General features: G+C 34.3%; 2 protein-coding genes across 2 annotated transcripts in view; one reads left to right on the top strand and one right to left on the bottom strand.

Moving 5' to 3' along the window:
* The window catches only part of LOC111420038 (uncharacterized), a 67838-nt gene that overhangs the window by 46694 nt on the left and 1230 nt on the right, over nt 1-19914 (bottom strand). The gene's annotated exons all lie outside the window — the stretch shown is intronic.
* Nucleotides 6526-8229, top strand: LOC139429345 (uncharacterized). The gene has a single exon (XM_071195031.1). It carries the CDS (start codon nt 6526-6528, stop codon nt 8227-8229), a length of 1704 nt encoding a protein of 567 aa, XP_071051132.1.

Raw genomic sequence — 19914 nt, 5'->3', positions numbered from 1 at the left:
CATGAAGATCAGAATATAAATGACAGAGTTACAGCTTGGGGCGTTTTTGTGTGACACCCTGTATATGACAAAATAAACAAAAATAAATTAGAAAAAATTAATTAACAATATAATTTATTCTGAAACAGATACCTTATATAAATCAGCCAGGGATTTAATTTTTACCTTTTTACCATCTACTATAATATGAATGTTTCCATCAAATGTCCATACCGATTTATAATCAGATATATCAACTGCTTGTTTAAATAAATGGTATCGTTGTTTTGTTAGGTCCTCGACCATTACGATTTTCGATGTCTTGAGTTTTCTTTTATTTTGAAGTACCAAGCGACGATCTCTATAACTGACAAATTTGACGATGATGTTTTGAGATCCATTTATCACTTGCCCAATCGGATGACATCTATCGATTGCCTCTCGCTTTATTTTAAGGCCCATTTTATCGGTAAACATTTTTAAGACTCGATCTTCAACTTCCTCTGTTGGAATATTGTTCTATATGGCTCTCGGATAGCGTGCGGTTTTCTTCTTGCAGCTCGCTCACTCTATCCTCGAGAGACCGGATCTTCTCCTCAAAAACTCGATCAACTTTTTTCGCAATCGTTTCACGTAAAACTTTAACAAAATTATCATCCTTCACAATATCTACTATACAAGATTTTATTAAATCTCTTCTTTCAGAAGCCAATCTGGTTCTCTCCTTATTCTTATCCGTCATTGTCACAATAAGCACCATCGATAATAACCAATTTCACTTATGTTAACGTAGAAAATACCACCAAAAACAATTTTTACATGCGGAGCAAGTAAAGTTACTCGTTCGCTATATTCTTTCTCGAATGATTAAATAACTTTAAATCATAATTAGGAGGTCAGTGGAAACACCAAGAGCTAACCTATGCGAAGTTAGTCCCCAATTTTTCTAGCCCCCAATTAGATAGGATTTTACATGTATATATTTTGATTATAACAAGAGAACCAGTCAACCGATTTCGATAAACAATGTCTGATTCGAAAACTCAATCCTTGGCCAATACGAAAGTGGAAATGCCCGATTCGACATCACTCTCGAATTCCGCTAAAACGCCAAAATAATGCGTAGGTACACCAAAATAACACAAAAATGACCTTTTTTACGTGATGATAACTCGTAAACGATGTACCCGATGATCAAATCGTCATTCGATCATAGTTTCTTCTATCGAAATCACAGAATGCCTGGAGAGATTTCAATTCTCACTAAATAGGTCTACGGAGGTCTCAAGGAATTCCTGTATAGAATAGAATCCCTTCTTTAGCAAGAATGTTTTTAACTTCCCAAGCAACTCGTCCGCTGGAAGAGCTCTCACACTATGTGGCAGGTGATTATACAATTTTTGTCCCATGTATATAGGACCTGATTGTGTCTTGCATAACCGCGCAAAGTCTGGGTAGAGGTCTTCTCTCCCACGCGTTTCATACGGGTGAATATCACCGTGCATCCTTAAGGAGTTCATGCTCTCCAAGATGTATCCCACGCAGCGAAGGATGTACAGAGATGGAATGGTGAGTATAGACTGCACAATAAAAGCATTTCTGCAATCATCACGATAACCTAAACCCGTTACTATTCTTACCGCCCTGCGCTGCAGCCCGAACATGTGAGCAGCTTCAGGTGCTGCTCCTCATGCTAGTATAGAGTAAGACAGTATGGAATGAACAAATGCAAAACAAGCACTTTTTACTACTTTTGGCGTAACAGTTACTGCAAGCCGCCTTAGGAGAAATATATTACGGTTAACTTTTTTGCCCATCTCCACACTATGTTCGTGAAAACGCAACGCAGGAGCGGCGATGTAGAGGTCCAAAAACTTGGTTACATCGGGACAAGGAGCGTCAATCTGTCTCAATGTGAACGGAAGTGTGACAGTTTTATTTTCATTAAGACAAAGCTCGTTCGCAAGGCACCAGTCCCGCGCCATCGACAGAGCCAACTCAGCCCCACTAGCAGTATCATCCCGATTTCTACCTCTTATTAAGACTGTAGCATCATCAGCATATAGGATGCAATCACAGTTATCAAGACCTGCTTTTATGTAATAAGCAAAATCATTGAAGAACAACAGAAATAAGAGAGGGCCCAAGATTGATCCTTGTGGTACCCCTCTCACTATCGGCAAGGAGTCAGATGTAGAGTTATTAACTCTTGTCACCTGCGTCCTCCCGTTTAGATATGAGTGAATGAGACTGATAGAAAGATCATCAAAGTGATATATATTTATTAATTTATGTATTAGAATAGTATGCGATACACAGTCAAAGGCACGAGACAGGTCCAAGAACAAAGAAATACAATACTCGCCATTCTCGAAAGTATCCATGCAAACATTCGTTAACTTTATTATTGCATCCTCCGCACATTTACCCCCCTGAAATCCAAATTGATTATCATACAATATATTATATTTTTTTACGTGAGACATTATTCGATTATAGATCGCTCGCTAATACTCCTTGGAGAACACGGGAAGGATGCTAATCGGTCTATAATTAGTGACCTCGCTCTTGCTACCACTTTTAAACACCGGCACAACAGAGGCTTTCTTCAGGCTGTCAGGGAATATTCCCTCCTTAAATGCAGTATTAATTAATTTACATAAAGGAAGAACATAAAAGCTTATGTTATTTTTTATGAAGTTAACTGACAGGCCGAAGATATCTCTAGATGGACTATTTTTTAGGCCGCGAAAAATTTCGCGAACCTCATTGTGTGTTACTGCCTTCAAGCTAAACATATTAAAATTACTCGGAATAGTGCAAACACTGGTATGATCATTTCGTACTCCAGTTAAGTTTCGAACAATAGTTACAGGCATGTTCACAAAATAATTATTTACTTCATCTGGATTCAGATCCAAGCACTGACTCTCTCTGTCCCTCCGCTGAGCATTAATCAGTTTCCATGCGGCACAAGATTTGTTACTTGAATTTTCGATAAAAGAGCTAGTCGCGTTAATTTTCGCTTCGGATATAGCTTTCCGATACATAGCTCTTGTAGTGTTTCGTAAATGAAGTAAGTTATTTGTTTTATAACGACTATACAATTCACAAAGCAGGTTGTACCTAGACCTCAAGTCTGATAATGGCTGGTTAAACCATTTTACACTGCCATCAGTGGACCTTGACACTTGACGGCGTAAGGGAAACGCCACATAGAAAGCTTCCATGATAATTAATTGATCAATTTTAGTTGTCAACCTCTTGATCGAAAGTATGAACCACAACGCATGCGAAGGCGGAAATGCCCGATCTCAAAATTTACTAATTACCTACGTACGGTTATTTAAATGACTCCACGTATCTACCGACTGGAAGTCTAGACCCAATAAGAAAAAATTAATTTGATTAAATTCGCTATAACTAAAGAACGGTTTGACCAATTTTAATCTTTTATATCTCAAACGAAAACATGCGTCTGGCTGAATAATTATGTCGAAATGCCCGATTCGAAATATTTAAGAATTTTGAATAAAACACAAAAACTTAATTAATCAAATAAGCAAATTATCTCATTTATTAATTGACCAATTTTAGTCAACATCATCTCGATAGAAAGTACGATTCACGGTGAATGCAGTGATGTAAATGCCCGATCTCAAAATTCGCTGATTAAATGCGTACGGTTGTTTAAACGACTCAGTGAGTGGACTGATTTTGTCTATCACATTCTTCAACATTTTTATTTTTATTGTCACTTATACATTATTTTTTATGGAATATTCAGAAAACATTTTAACTTTTGTAATGAAGAGAAAAATATATTATACAATTTTAAGGAAAAGTTGGAAAAGTTTAAGAAAAATTGGATATAATAGAAAATTTTAAAAGAATTGTAAAAATTGAAAGAAATGTAAATTAGCACCTTGCCCCTGAAAACTTTATTTCTATTTCAATATAAATAACAGAGTTATGGGTTGGGGCGCTTTTAGTATGAAACTATATACAGTTAAAAATATAAAATTTGAAAAAGAAGAGTAGAAAACTAGTAAGAACAATAATAAGTTATACTAAAGGTAGAAATACTAAAACAAAAATGAAAAAAAGATTTTCTGTTTTAGTACAAATACATTTTAAATCAGTCTATTACTTTGTTCGTTTGTTTACATCCTTTATTATGATTAGTAGGATATTTCAAACATTTTCACATTAAGTTGTTCTCGAGAAATAATCCTTTTACAAAAAATTGTTTTTTATACAGGTGTCCCGCAACGATTGTACAAAACTGCATCAGCGTATTCTATGATCAAAAATAAACAAAAAAAGCCTAATAAATATAGGTCCGAAAATGGACCAGTTTCGAGATATTCAAAGATTTAGTTTCATAAGTTGATATTGTTAACATCATGAATTTAAATTTGTTTTTATAATAATTAAGTCGTTACTATGATTACGATAAGTTGTCTAATCAAAAAAAAATAATAATACTTCACGAAATTATTATTTTACTATTTAATTTAATAAAACTATTAAGTATGGCTCCTATTAATTACTCCAAGGAAGAGATGGCGGATATGGTGTATTGTTACGGACTAGCTGATGGAAATGCGTCGTTAGCAGCTCGTCATTACGCGCAAAGGTTCCCGAACAGACGATTGCCTAATAGTCACACCTTTAGCAGACTATTTCTCAGATTAAAAGAAACGGGAAGCGTAACCCACAGCCATTCCACGGAGAGACATTACACAAGGCCGGTGGAATTAGAAGAAGCAGTTTTGAGAAGAGTCGATGAAAATGCCTCAACCAGCATTAGAAGAATTTCTGCACAAGAAAACATTAACAAAACAACCATTCACCGCATTTTAAGGGAGCAGTTGCTTTATCCTTATCATTACAACACCGTTCAAGCTCTAACAGAAAATGATGGCGAAAAAAGAGAGATTTTTTGTAGGTGGGCCATACAGGAAGAGGTAGTAAACGGCGACTTTCCCATAAACATTGTATTTACGGATGAAGCAACATTTACTCAAAGCGGAATTTTTAATATTCATAATGCGCACGTTTGGAGCGATGAAAATCCCCATGCAATACTAGAAAAGTGTTAATGTATGGGCTGGAGTTATAGGTGATCAGTTATTAGGTCCATTTTTTCTTCCAAAGAGATTGACAGCCGATGCCTACATACATTTTTTACAAAATGATTTTACAGAGGCATTTGATGAATTACCTCAACAAATTCTAGAAGATTGCTACTTTATGCACGATGGAGCACCAGCACATTATGCACGCGCTACTCGAGCATACTTAAATAACAGATTTGGCAATAAGTGGTGTTTTGTCTGGTGTTTTTGTTTTTTTTTGACTTAGAGTAATATTTGGTTATTTTTAAGTTGTAAGTTGGCAGCGGAATAAAAAATGGACACTTCCTGTCGAATGAGAAAAGGTGTTAGGTGCGTTTTAGTTATCCTTTAGACAAAAACCTAAATCTGCGAATGTCACTTAATTAAAAAACAAGAAAATAAAGAAATATAGTTCATTTCAAAATAAATAGCATACAGAACACAACATTTGGTCCTTCGAGCGAAGATTATCGAAAATTAAGTGATATCAACATTGTGGTTAGGTTACATCAGCCAACAAGTTTCGACGCGTCGCTCTTTATTGGTGACGTCATTACGCTGGATGGGAAGGCAACAGACGCTAATATTATTTAGTCATATTACGAGGATTTTTACATGAATGATTTGATAACTAGTTCTGATGATTGGCAAGAAGCATTGAAAATTAAAGATGAACTTGCTAGTATATTGGCGAAATCGGGCTTTAAATTAAGAAAATGGCAATCGAACGATAGCAGGGTTCTACACAATGAGAACAACCAGCTAGACAAATTTCAGATTAACGACGGAACTGAGACGAAAGCGTTGGGAATTGTTTGGCATCCACGAGAAGACACTTTACATTACAGTACCGATTTTGAAGTTAAAAATGACAAAATTACCAAACGGGTTATATTATCACAGGTGGCGCGAATATTCGATCCTTTGGGTCTCATTAATCCATGTATTATGAAAGCTAAGCTAATTTTACAAGAATTGTGGCAATTACAAAGCGATTGGGATGATGAAATTCCGGACTGTTTAAAACAAAAATGGTCAAATTTTATTAAAAGCATCAAAATGATAAGCAAAATAGCAATACCAAGACCGGTTATTGTAGCAAAGGTAGTGTCAATTACATTACATGGATTTTCCGAGCAATGATAATGGCGAAAAATCATCTCATTTGATTTGTTCAAAATCCCGAGTCGCACCTATTAAACAAATATCGATAGCTCGATTGGAATTATGCGGAGCATTTTTGCTTGCTCAATTGATGACAAAAATTAAATCAATAATGTTAACAAATGAAAAAATACAAATAAAAAATGTTTATTATTGGACAGATTCAAGCATTGTTCTTTCGTGGCTGAATTCCGAATCGCATAAATGGAAAATTTTTGTGGCTAATCGCGTCGCGGAGATACTAAGATTGACAGAGCGCGAAATGTGGAAAGATGTTCCAATAGCTGATAATCCAGGAGACTTTGTTTCACGCGGTCTTAATCCCGACGAATTGCAAAATAAAGAATGTTGGTGGAAAGGTCCCGAATGGATAACATTAGAAGAAACGCATTGGCCCCAGAACCACACGGTAACGATAGACGACGTACCTGAAGCTCGAAAGCAAAATATTAATTTTTCATATTTGATAGTGAATGACTTCGATATATGTACCCGCTATTCAACATTTTTAAAATTACAACATGTTATGGCATACCTACTTCGTTTTGTAAACAACATAAGATCAGAAACTAAATTAAGCGGTTTACTTTCTTTGGAAGAACTAAATAATGCTACAATAAAACTATGCAAAATTGTGCAAAACCAATCTTTTATACAAGAAATATCTCTTTTGCAACAAGGGAAAATGGTTCATAAACAAAGTAAATTAGTATGCTTAAATCCATTTTTAGATAACAATAACTTAATTCGTATAGGAGGACGTTTAAGGCACTCCGAATTATCTTATGTTGAGAAGTTTCCAATAGTTTTACCTGCAAAACATCATTTTGTTAAATTAATTGTTAAGTATTATCATCATAAATACTTACACGCTGGTCAACAATTCGTTTTATCCCGTATTAGAAGTAAATTTTGGTCACTGTATGGTAGAAATACCGTACGTAGATATTTGAGAAATTGTACAACTTGCTTCAGAGTCAAACCGTTAAATGTTGATCAATTGATGGGCGATTTACCAGATTTCAGAGTAACACGTACACGACCATTTGCAGCAATCGGTTTAGATTATGCAGGTCCATATTTAATAAAAGATAGTAAGAGTAGAAGTCGTGTGGAACTTAAGGCTTATTTATGTATATTTGTCTGCTTGGCTACAAAAGCTGTACATTTGGAACTGGTAACACAACAGACCTCAGAAGCTTTCATGAACGCCTTTAAACGTTTTGTATCGCGCAGAGGACTTTGCAGGACTGTTTATTCAGATAATGGAACCAATTTCGTTGGCGCTAATAATGATTTAAAGAACTTATATAACCTTATTAAAAAGACAGCTAAGGATGAAAATTATTATTCCTACTTTGTTGACAATCAGATAACATGGCACTTTATCCCACCAAGGTCTCCGCATTTCGGTGGTCTTTGGGAATCGGCAGTGAAATCTTTTAAATTCCATATTAAGAGAGTTTTAGGTGAAACTAAATTAAATTTTGAACAATTTTATACGTTGCTTACTCAAATTGAAGCAATCCTAAACCCCCGTCCAATATTACCTTTATCCTCTGACCCCACGGATCTAGAACCGCTTACACCTGGACATTTTTTAATTGGACAACCACTACAAGCAATACCTCAAGAGAACGTTGTCGACGTACCAACCAACCGTTTAAACAATTTTAAACAACAGCAACAATTGTTGCAAAGATTTTGGCATGTTTGGAATCATGAATACCTACACACCTTACAACAACGTTCAAAATGGACGCGCAATAATCATGACGTCCAGATTGGAACCATGGTTTTGTTGAAAGAGCAAAACATACCTCCACTACAATGGCGTTTAGGTCGTATAGAAGAACTATATCCCGGTCAGGACCATATAGTGCGCGTAGTGTTAGTACGGACAAGAAACGGCATGGTAAAACGTGCCGTTGCAAAAGTTTGTCCGTTACCGATAGATGAAGATTGACTCGGTTCAGTGGATATATTCTACAAATATTATATATTCCTATTTTTCTACAAATTTGTATTTGTTTAGTTTTAAATATTGATATTTCAAGGCTGGCGGCATGTTTTGTCTGGTGTTTTTGTTTTTTTTGACTTAGAGTAATATTTGGTTATTTTTAAGTTGTAAGTTGGCAGCGAAATAAAAAATGGACATTTCCTGTCGAATGAGAAAAGGTGTTAGGTGCGTTTTAGTTATCCTTTAGACAAAAACCTAAATCTGCGAATGTCACTTAATTAAAAAACAAGAAAATAAAGAAATATAGTTCATTTCAAAATAAATAGCATACAGAACACAACAAGTGGATTGGCCGAGGAGGTCCTGTCCCGTGGCCACCTCGCTCACCAGATTTAAATCCGGTAGATTTTTGATTTTGGGGACATTTAAAACAAATTGTTTATTCTGAAGACGTTCAAAATGTGCAGAAACGCATTTGACACAGTAAAACAAATTCCTGGTATCTTTGAACGCATTAGAAGTTCATTTAAAAAACGTATCCGTTTGTGTTTAGAAGTAAATGGTGTGCATATTGAACATTTATTATGACATGAATCTTTTCCAATTTGTTAAATATTCGTTGTTTTTATGCTGGTTGAACGATTTTCTTCGACAATCTTTGTTACTTGTTTTGTTAAATTATTAATGAACTGTATTAATTAACTTAATATTATCTTATTATTTATTAAACTTTATCTTAACCATCGTAACCATGGTAATCATATAATTACTGCATCTAAATCGTTAGAATTAATGATGTTTACAATAGGTCAGCTTAAGAAACTAAAACTTTGACTATCTCGAAATTGGTCCATTTTCGGACCTATGTTTATTAGACTTTTCTTGTCTGTTTTCGATCAGGGAATACGCTGATGCAGTATTGTACAATCGTTGCGGGACACCTGTATAAGTGGGGAGTAGACTTCCAGGCAGTAAAGTTGCCGGAGTCGTTTAAACAATCGCACGTACTTAATTAGCAAATTTAGAGATCGGGCATTCCCATTTTCGCATTCACCATGGATCATAGTTTCGATGGAGATGTTGACGACTAAAATTGGTCAAATAATAAAGGAGATAATTGACTTATTTGATTAATTAATATTTTGTGTTTTATTCAAAATCCTTAAATATTTCAAATCGATGTACGCATTCAGCCAGACGCAGGCTTTCATTTGAGATATAAAACATTAAAATCCGTCAAACCGTTCTTTTATTATAGTCGATTTAGTTTAAATTATTTTTTTTACATTGGGGGCTATGCTTCTAGTCGTTAGATTTGCGGGGTCATTTCAATAGCCGTACGCAGGTAATTAGTAAATTTTGAAATCGGGCATGTCCACCTTCGCATTCATTGTAGATCATACTTTCGATCGAGATGTTGATGTTGATGACCTTCTTCTTCCTATCCTGGATATAGTGCTTCCTCCCTTAACTCATATCTTCAACTTTTCTTTTGAGCGGTCTTTATTTCCCTCTGTCTGGAAGGTTGCTCATGTCGTTCCCATACCCAAATCCAAGTCCTCTTCATGTAACACTGATTTCCGTCCGATTTCAATTTTATCCGTACTATCAAAAGCTCTTGAACGCTTAGTTTATTTACAAGTCCAAGGATTTCTAGAGAGGTTTAATATACACAATGAGTTGCAATCGGGTTTTCGCAGTGAGCATAGTACAACTACTGCCCTCATTAAAGTTACTGATGATATTAGGTATGCCTGCGACAACAGATGTGTTACTGTGCGTACTGCTCGATTTCAGCAAGGCTTTTGATTCTGTCGACCACAGCCTTCTTTTAGCGTCTCTTTCTGCCTACGGATTCACTCCCCCCTGTGTTTCTTGGTTTCAATCCTACCTTTCCCATCGCTCCTTGTGCGTACGCGCTAACTCTTCAATTTCTTCTGCTTGTGCAATCAAATGTGGTGTTCCTCAGGGCAGTGGATTGGGTCCGTTACTTTTTTCTTTGTTCGTTAATAGTGTTACTAATTATATCTCGTGTAATTATCATTTGTATGCCGACGACCTGCAGATATATACCACTACTACTGTTGCTGAATTTCCGGCAGCTATTGTGCTGCGACTTAATAACGATCTATCTAACGTCTTGAATTGGTCTCGGAGATACGGACTTAAGTTGAACTCAGTTAAAACGCAAGCTATTGTGTTTGGAACTCGTCAATTACTTGGTAAGACTAATCCATCTGCCTGCAGTGATCTGATGCTGGATGGTAATGTCATACGGTTTTCTAACACAGTTAAAAATCTTGGAGTCCTTATGGATTCTGCACTGTCTTGGAAACCGCAAATTCAACATGTTTGCAGAAAAGTCTATGCTTGCTTCCACTCTTTAAAAGACTTCGCTGCTCTCTTCCTCCTGTGGTGCGTCGTAATCTTTGTTACTCTCTTATATTTCCTCACTTCGACTATGCGGAGGCGGTTTATCCCGATCTCTCGGTGACTCTTCTGAGTAAATTGCAGCGGCTACAAAATAATTGTATCCGGTTCATATTTGACCTAAATAGACTTTCGTTTATTAACCATTTTATTTAAAATCCTTCATAACTGCACCCCAAAGTACTTATCAGATAGGTTCCAGCAATTATCAACTCATGAGCTTGCTACTCGTTCACGTTCTGATACTATTCTTACATTTCCCGTTCATAGCACTGAAATTTATCATAGATCATTTACAGTACAGTCGATTGCGCTGTGGAATGGACTGCCTTCTGAAATTCGTGATATTTCTAGAATTACTAATTTTAGACATGTTTTAAAGAGCCACTTGCTTGCCCTTCAACTGGCTGTTTCCTGATTCTTTGTTCTTTGTCTTTTTCTTTTTTTCTTCTCTTCAACTGCTCTCACTTGTTGGCAACTAATATCCGGCAGATTCTTTTAGTTTCTTTTAGTCGCTCTCTATCTCTCTTTTTGTGTCTCTTCTTTATTTTTCTCTTTGTTTTTCTTTTCTTGCTTAATCTTATTTGGTGATGTTAATAATATCTAATTATTATCACTACTTCCCATATTCAGCAAATATTATTTTTATTTTTGTTTTTTCTGTTGGGTCATTTGGCAGAGATCGCTTGTGCGATAAAATGATCCATTTGCTGATACTGTTTAAGTTAAGTGTATCTTATGTAATTTTGTATTTTTGTCTGTGGCAATAAATGGTAAATAAATAAATAAATAAAATTAGTCAATTAGTTAAGGAGATAATTGATGTGTTTGATTAATTCGTTTTTGTGTTTTAATCAAAATTCTTAAATACTTCGAATCGGGCATTTCGACAGCTGCATTTAGCCAGGCGAAAGCTATCGATTGACATATAAAACATTAAAATCCGTCAAACCGTTCTCTAATTATAGTCGATTTAGTTTAAATTAATTTTTTTATATTGGGGGCTAGACTTTCGGGCGTTCATAAGTGCGTAAATAACGAGCCGAACACGGTGTCATTCCGTGGGTTGTACAAGGTTAACGGGAAAGAATTGAAATCGGGCATTTTGTGATTTCGATAGAAGAAACTATGACGAATCGAATGACGTATAGATCTTGATCATCGGGTACATCATTTACGAGTTATCACCACTTAAAAAAGGTCATGTTTGTGTTATTTTCGTGTACATTCGCATTATTTTGGCGTTTTAGCAGAATTCGAGAGAGATTTCGAATCGGGTATTTCCACTTTCGTATTGGCCAAGGATTGAGCTTTCGAATGAGAGATTGTTTATCGAAATCGGTTGACTGGTTCTCTTGTTATAATCAAAATACTATACATGTAAAATCCTATCTAATTGGGGGCTAACTTCGCATAGGTCAAGAGCTATGCGAATTTCTTGTACAACTAATTTAATCCAGAGCTGTTCAATTTCCATCGCAAACTAAATATCAATTACACTACAGGTACAACAATCTCTTACAAAGAACGCTACTCCACCACCCCTAGATTGTCTATCCACTCTAAAAATGTTGTAGTCTTTAACATACATCATTTGATCACCTATATTAACATTCAACCAAGTCTCAGAAACACCTAGCACATCACAACCTGATCGCAACAAATAATCGCTAAGTTCACTAAAGTGGACCATCACCGATCTCGCATTAACTGGACATCTATTACACCATTAGTAAGTCCAAACATTAATGGGGACAGCGTGTGAACTTTGTCAAAAATCTAAATTATGAACTTACGTTGATAATTGAATAAACCTCGGTCGCAAATTGATTTATTAACGGTAACGGGAAAATTAAATCATAAACGGTCCATTTAATGGCTACTTTGATGTTATAACAAGTTAAAATAAGTGGAACACAAACTCTATTATCAAGTTGAAGCTTTTTGTAGTTTAAAAGTTATTTTATTTCAAAAGGATCCAATTTAAAGGTTTCAAGCTAATACTGTCTTTGGGTTTATATATTTAACCGGAAGTGTTTTCTTTAAAACTTAACGTTAATTGAAAAAGAAACGCTAAGCTGTGTGTATTTAAAATGCAAAGGTGTTATTCGAGCTTAACTCAATCTTCAGTGTAAGAAAGGCATCCAAAAGAATTAATTTACTTTGTTTTCTTAGAAAACATATATAAATCATACTTATTTAGTTATTTCGTTATAATATTCACCCCCTTTGTCATCTTTTATTATCAAAATCTCGTCCGTTATAAATTGTATACTGAAAAGGAAAATTATACAAAAGATAAATTGTATTATGTAATTTTAAATGAGGTAGAAGACATCTATTGTTAACTCTTATTCAAATTATAAATTAAAATTTTATTATCAATTTGACGTTTTTAAGTTATTCTTTTTAAATGTAAAAAAAAAATCATAATCGAATTAAAAATCAAGAAATAAATTGATTCGAAAATCGTTATATAAGAATTAAATTATCTTTTATCCTTGCGTAAATTGACTGATTGCAACCTTCATAGAAATGGATTTATTCTTGAAACTCGCCACAACGATGCGTTCATTATTCGTTTTCGATAAGAAGAACTTCATCATCGTCAACGTTGACGATTCCATTAACCTTAATGAACACCACACCTCTCCAAATCAAAATCTTTCACCACCTTCACGTTATTATAACACATTATACTCAATTACGATTCAAATACGATTTGTATTCACATCGTATCATTTCGTTCTTTTCTTTATTATCGTTGTATTCTTTGAGTGTTATCTTTTTTTCGATAAAAAAGAAACTACCTTTAATGATTTATTTGATTTTTTTGTTATGACTAAATAAAAGTGACGTTATGGTTTTTATTGGTAATAAAAAGGGGCGATTGTTAACAGACGATGGTAAAAATAAATGTCTATTGTAATAGAAGAAATAAATGAAATTGCTCGCGATGTGTGTAGGAAAATGTAATCAAGTTAATAACGTTGCAGTTTTGTGAAGGTTTTGTGTAAAATACACATTATTACCATGTAAAGGTCTTTTCTAAAGGGCAAATGGTTTACATATTATAATAGGGTTTCCGTTTACTTACACCTACAGTGATACAATAAAGTCCTGAAATGTAATTCAATGAATTTTTTAAACGAAGGGTATTAGAACTCTATATTATTTTAATACAAAGTCGAAACAGTTCGACTTATGCTACGAAGAGTGAAGGCTACAGCAGTAGATTTAGTCGCACGTCTCTCAAGACGGCTAAACCCGAATTATTCTAGTTCTAGGTCTTGTGTTAGTTCTAGTGATAGTGCAAAACTAGAACTAACACTAGATCTAGAACTAGGAACATTCGGATTTAGCCGCACGTCTTTCAAGACTGCTAAACCCGAATTATTCTAGTTCTAGATCTTGTGTTAGTTTTAAGTTCTAGTTTTAATTCAATAATTTTTAATAATAAATATACAACATAGTGATATCTTATGCTAACTAGCGCTACTTATCACTGTCTCTAGAACTAACATTAGACCCAGAACTAGAAACATTCGGGATTAGCCGCACGTCTCTCAAGACGGCTAAACCTGAATTATTCTAGAGTCTTGTGTCATTTCTAGTGACAGTGCAAAACTAGAACTAACACTAGAATCTAAAACTGGTAACATTTGGATTTAGCCGTACGTATCATGTTAGTTCTAGTAATAGTGCAAAACTAGAACTAACTCTACAACTAGAAACATTCGGGTTTAGCGGCACGTCTCTCAAGACGGCTAAACCCGAATTATTCTAGTCTAGGTCTTGTGTTAGTTCTAGTGATAGTGCAAAACTAGAACTAGCACTAAAATCTAGAACTAGAAACATTCGGATTTAACCGCACATCTCTCAAGCAGAGCTGAGCAAACTACTTCAAACATGTAGTGAAGTATAAACTACTTTCACCAAAAAGTAGTTTAACTACTTGATAGTTAAACTACTTTTAAAATATGGAACTTAGATTACTAACTACCAAGTAGTTAGTAGTTAAATATGTAACTACTTTGTTAACTACATATTAAAATGCACTTTTGAGACCTAAAACCCCAATGCCGTACCTACAACTGCAAAAATGCATAAAAAGGTCTTCAATAATAAATTAATAAGTGATTCTTTAGTGAATTTTAAGGGTACTTTGATATATGAACCATGGGCGACTTCGGCTCCCCTAAGGAGCTACACCCCTCCAAAAATGGCGGAAAATTTTGGTTTAATTTTTTTTTCCCAAAAACCATAAACGCTAGAAAAATGAAATTTAGGGAATATGTTTAACTCATAATAGGGCACGTTTTGACCCGATTTGTACTTTCAACCTACCCTTGTAAACTACTAAACGTAACCACCCCCTTTACATTGTTTCTAAAAATTTTGTTATGCAGATGATAAATACATTAGAAAAATTTTACATAGGTAGATGAAAGTATCCTAAAACTTTTTTGTTTCTCTAAAATTTTTTCAAAAACCACTACATTTTGAGAAAAAAAATAATAAAGCAAACACTAGGTTGTCGATCAAAAGTTGGAATGAATTTTTAATGAAAAAATCTTGGTAGACTAAAGAATCACCTCTTGAAGTTTATTGCAGTCATTCAGATACACCCTGTATAAAGCTTATATTAAAGGTAACTAGGTTTCTAGTTAGTAGTTAACAACTGTTTGAACTGTTATACATAAATTATGCTTAAAAGTCACATTCTTTTGGTACTTCTAAAGCAAGGGCGTACTTCACGGAATGAAAACTACAGACCTATGCTACAGAGTGAGGTTCTAACGCGACTCTTGTCACGTGATAGACACGTGATCGTCGTGATTTTGCCAGCATAAAATAATCGAGTATAACTACTAATAGAACAAAAGTAGTTAAATTACAACTACTTTTACATAAAAAGTAGTTAACTACGTAGTTAACTACTTTTGTAGTTAACTACTACTAACTACTACTTTTGTAGTTAACTGCTGCCCAGCTCTGCTCTAAAGACGGCTAAACCCGAATTATTCTAGTTCTAGGTCTTGTGTTAGTTCTAGTGATAGTGCAAAACTAGAACTAACAAAAAATGTTTGCAATTTTTTCAAAAAACGTACGGCTTAACCCGAAAGTTTCTAGTTCTAGGTCTAGTGTTAGTTCTAGTGATAGTGCTAGTGTTAGTTCTAGTTTTAGTTTAATTAGATACTTTCTAGGTCTAGTGTTAGTTCTAGTTTTAGTTGAATAAAAATATGCAACATAATATCTTATGCTAACTACGCTACTTACCACTGTCTCTAGAACTAACATTACACTTAAAAGTAGAAACATTCAGGTTTAGCCGTTTTCAGAGACGCACGGCTAAACCGAATGTTTTTAGTACTAATTGTAAGTCTAGTGCTAGTGTTAGTCTAGTTTTATTTGTTATTCAGCGCTAGATAGTTATATATTTTTATTAAGCTACAACGGACACTGATAGAATTTTTTTTTTAGAACTTGTAGACTTTTTTGAGTTAAAGATATGATTATGTTTTGTGTTACCCTTGATTAATAATAACTTATATAGTTTTTATGTAAAATATGGAAATAATATGGACTTCTCACAAGCTCCAATAATACGCCATTCACAAAAAAGAAAAGAAGATACTCTCTATATACAGGGTGATTCAGTTTTTAATCCGGAAACTTTACTAGGATGTAGTACATGCCAAAATAATACAAGTTTTTTATATAAACATAGGGTCGCAACTCTTTTGTTTTCGAGCTATGAGCTGTCAAAGTTTAGTCAAAAATGTACATTTTATCTTTTATTTCAGGTATAAGTTAACTGTAGAATTTGAAATTTTGTATGTTATACTACTGGCTAATACCTTATTTTGAACCATCCCTTCCCTAGCGCCCTCTAAGGGGATGAAATTCACAACCCCTTTGATTTTTTTATAAGAACTTTTTAACGCCATGGAATATTAACATAAAATAATATTTAATATTTAAGCTTATTCATTATTGGTACGTTTTTGTCTCTATAGTTTTTTCCGTAAAAATAATAGTTTTAGCGTAAAAAAATAAAACATGCTACATTGTACTGTAAAGCGCTGCTATTATTAAAAAAAAATTTTCTTTATAGCTGGCAATGGAAGTTGTACACTTACTTGGATTTAGTATTAACTAAATAACACCAATTAATTATGATTTTCTTAAGAAAACCCATAAATAAGATGAATGTCTGTGTGAACAAATTACGTAGTTTTAAACAATATTAAAAAATTGATATTCTTGCTTAATAACAGTCAAAAATTATTAATAATCATCAACAATTATGAGGATTCACCGTAAATGAAACTTACAAGTTCTCAGATCCATCTTTTAGAATAATTTTAGCTAAAGATGATTTTAGCCAAACGATTTGCGACCCTACGTTTATATAAAAAACTTGTGTTATTTTGGCTAGTACTACCTTCTAGCAAAGTTTCCCGATTAAAAACTGAACCACCCTGTATATACAGAGTGGTTTATTAGCTCACCATCAAACTTTGACATATGATAGCTAATCCATTTACCAAAAAAAAAATTTTAATGAACATATGTCCTATTTCAATTATTTACGAAATTATAACACTTTAAAGTTTTCTGCAGCGTATTTATTAATAGTCAGTAAAATCAAACATTGAACAAAAACAGAGTTGTCATTGTAATATGTTAGTTTGCTGTAAGGTTTAATTATTACTAGGGCACGGAACTTTTGTAACAAAACGATACGATTTCCCCCCTCCACTTGTTGTTGCCAATCGGTGACGTCTCTAAAAAACAAGCCCAGAAATCTAGCCACTGAGAACAAGTAGAGAACAACAGAATACTAAAAAAAATCTAAAATTAATCTAAAAATACCAACTGGATCGTTGGTTAGAAACATGCAAAGAAGTAGAAACGGATCGCGGCAGAACATATTGGCAGAAAATCAAAAACGTGACAAAATACAAGAGACCAGCGACATTCCGACAATAACGTACAACAATATAGAATATAGAACAGGTCAACAGAAATGCGATATACTTGCCCAACACTTTCAAAGTGCATTCACCCCCAAACGAATGGTACACAAGATTTCTAACTATGCCAACCCACGCGCATAACGGAATACTAGAAATAACTCAAGAAGAATATGATGAACACCTATCAAAAAGCAAAATTTCATGCCCCGGATTGGATTTAATAACCAAAAAAGTACTGAGACAACTAAACCTAGAAGTACATAACTTAATCCGTAAAATTTTCAATTTCTGCATGCAAAACCTTATATTTTCATCAACATGGAAAAAAGCTACAATTATAGCAATCCCCAAACCTGGAGCAAACCATTCTCTTCCACAAAGCTACCATCCTATCACCCTACTGTCTGTAATTGGAAAAATATACGAAAGTATCCTTTACTCCAGAATTCTTCACCTTATCAAAAACAAAATCACTATATACCAATTCGGTTTCGAACAGAAACAATCAACAATTCATCCACTCATTATTCTCACAAATAACATACAAGTAACGAACCTACATCACCTAAAAACCGCGATCTTATTTTTGACATAAATGAAGTCTTCGACACAGTCTGGCACCAGAGCCTTCTATACAAGATGGATAAATTAGGAATACCTACACCCTACCTGAAAATTATAGATGAATATCTTCGCGACAGGATAATCAGCATCAAAATTAATAATGCTACATCCTTCCCTTTCTCCCCTCTCCAAGGAGTACCTCAAGCCTCCCCAATCTCACCTACCCTGTACAACGTTTAGTGCTATGATATACAGTGTGTCCCAGGATAGATGTTACAAGAGGTATAATAACATAAAAATGTTTGAATTTTATTTTAAGGCTAAGGAATTAACCCCTGCTTGGTGTGAACAGAATTTTAAGAATATTTTCATATTTTGAAAACAAAGGCCGCCTTGACAGTGACTCGAAAACTATCTTTAGTTTAGGTAAAGTAATCTTTTTGTTCATGATACGGAAACATTTTATTAAGAAAAGTTGTTCAAAATGAGAAATTACGGTCCTATACAAAATTTCAGAAGGATCTCTCTACTTTGGTTGAACCATCACATTTTAGTTTAAATAATATAAATATTGTATAGTAACTGAAATGTGAACTAAAACAGACGGATAATAGAATTTATTTGTTAATATTTGCGATTACTTAAGTCATTTTTTTTTTCATGGCATTTTTCATTGTTTTTTTTTTTCTTCACTCTGATCTAATCTAAAATATGGTAGTTTAATAAATGTAGGTAGATCTTCCTGAAATTTTGCATAGTGCCATAATTTTTCATTCTGAACAACTTTCCTTAATGATATTTTGCCGTACCATGAACAAAAAGCTTACTTTACCTGAACTAAAAATAGTTTTCGCTTCACTATCAAGGCCGAGTCGATTTCCAAAATATGAAAATATACGTAAAACTCTCTCCATGCCAAGCAGGGCTTAATTCCTCAGCCATAAAATAAGATTCAAAAATTTTTAAGTCATTATACCTCTTGTAACATCTATCCTGGGACACACTGTATACCCTCCAACCCATCCAGACACCAACTATATTGATCCGGATAGCTACATACTTCAATATGCAGATGACACCACACTAATATCACATGCGAAAAACCTTCAAATAGCAATAGAATCACTGCACACGCTATACAACAACATATCATCATGGTTCCACACTCCAGAATCACCGATCATTTCCAGCACATCACGACAGGCCCATCAATTACAAAACCTACAAAGTTGGTCAAATATTTGGGCATAACCCTGGACAACAAGTTGAAATTCAAACGACACTACAAAAAAAACCAGAGGTAACAAGACAAGCAAAACATTTTAGATCATTGACCTCCAAAGACAGGGGTATTTCTGTAAAATCGGCGACACAGATTCAGAGGAGATCACTCCTCGATTATGGACATCTCACAACTATATGTTCTCCGGAGTCAACAAAGGAAGTAATCAGAAAAGCAGAAAGAAAATGTTTACGAATTCTGACAAAAATTAGACACCCGAACAATCCACTCCACAACATAAACAATGAGGATCTCTATTCAAGTTTTATTAAATAATTAAACTATGTTTAACGATGAAACAATTTTATTTATTTTCAGTGCTACATATGTTTCAGAAATTTCTTTCCTTCTTCAGGCACGACTGAAAATATTATGACATCATTAAATAGATATAACAAATTAACTGAAGAGTAAAAACAATTAAGGAATTAA

Source organism: Onthophagus taurus, chromosome 3, assembly GCF_036711975.1.
Source record: "Onthophagus taurus isolate NC chromosome 3, IU_Otau_3.0, whole genome shotgun sequence".
In the NCBI taxonomy this organism is placed as follows: Eukaryota; Metazoa; Arthropoda; class Insecta; order Coleoptera; family Scarabaeidae; genus Onthophagus; species Onthophagus taurus.
This window is presented reverse-complemented; position numbering and strand designations above follow the sequence as displayed.

Excerpts from the sequence above, each read along its gene's own strand:
- LOC139429345 (XM_071195031.1), top strand. The coding sequence starts at position 6,526 with ATGTGGAAAGATGTTCCAATAGCTGATAATCCAGGAGACTTTGTTTCA.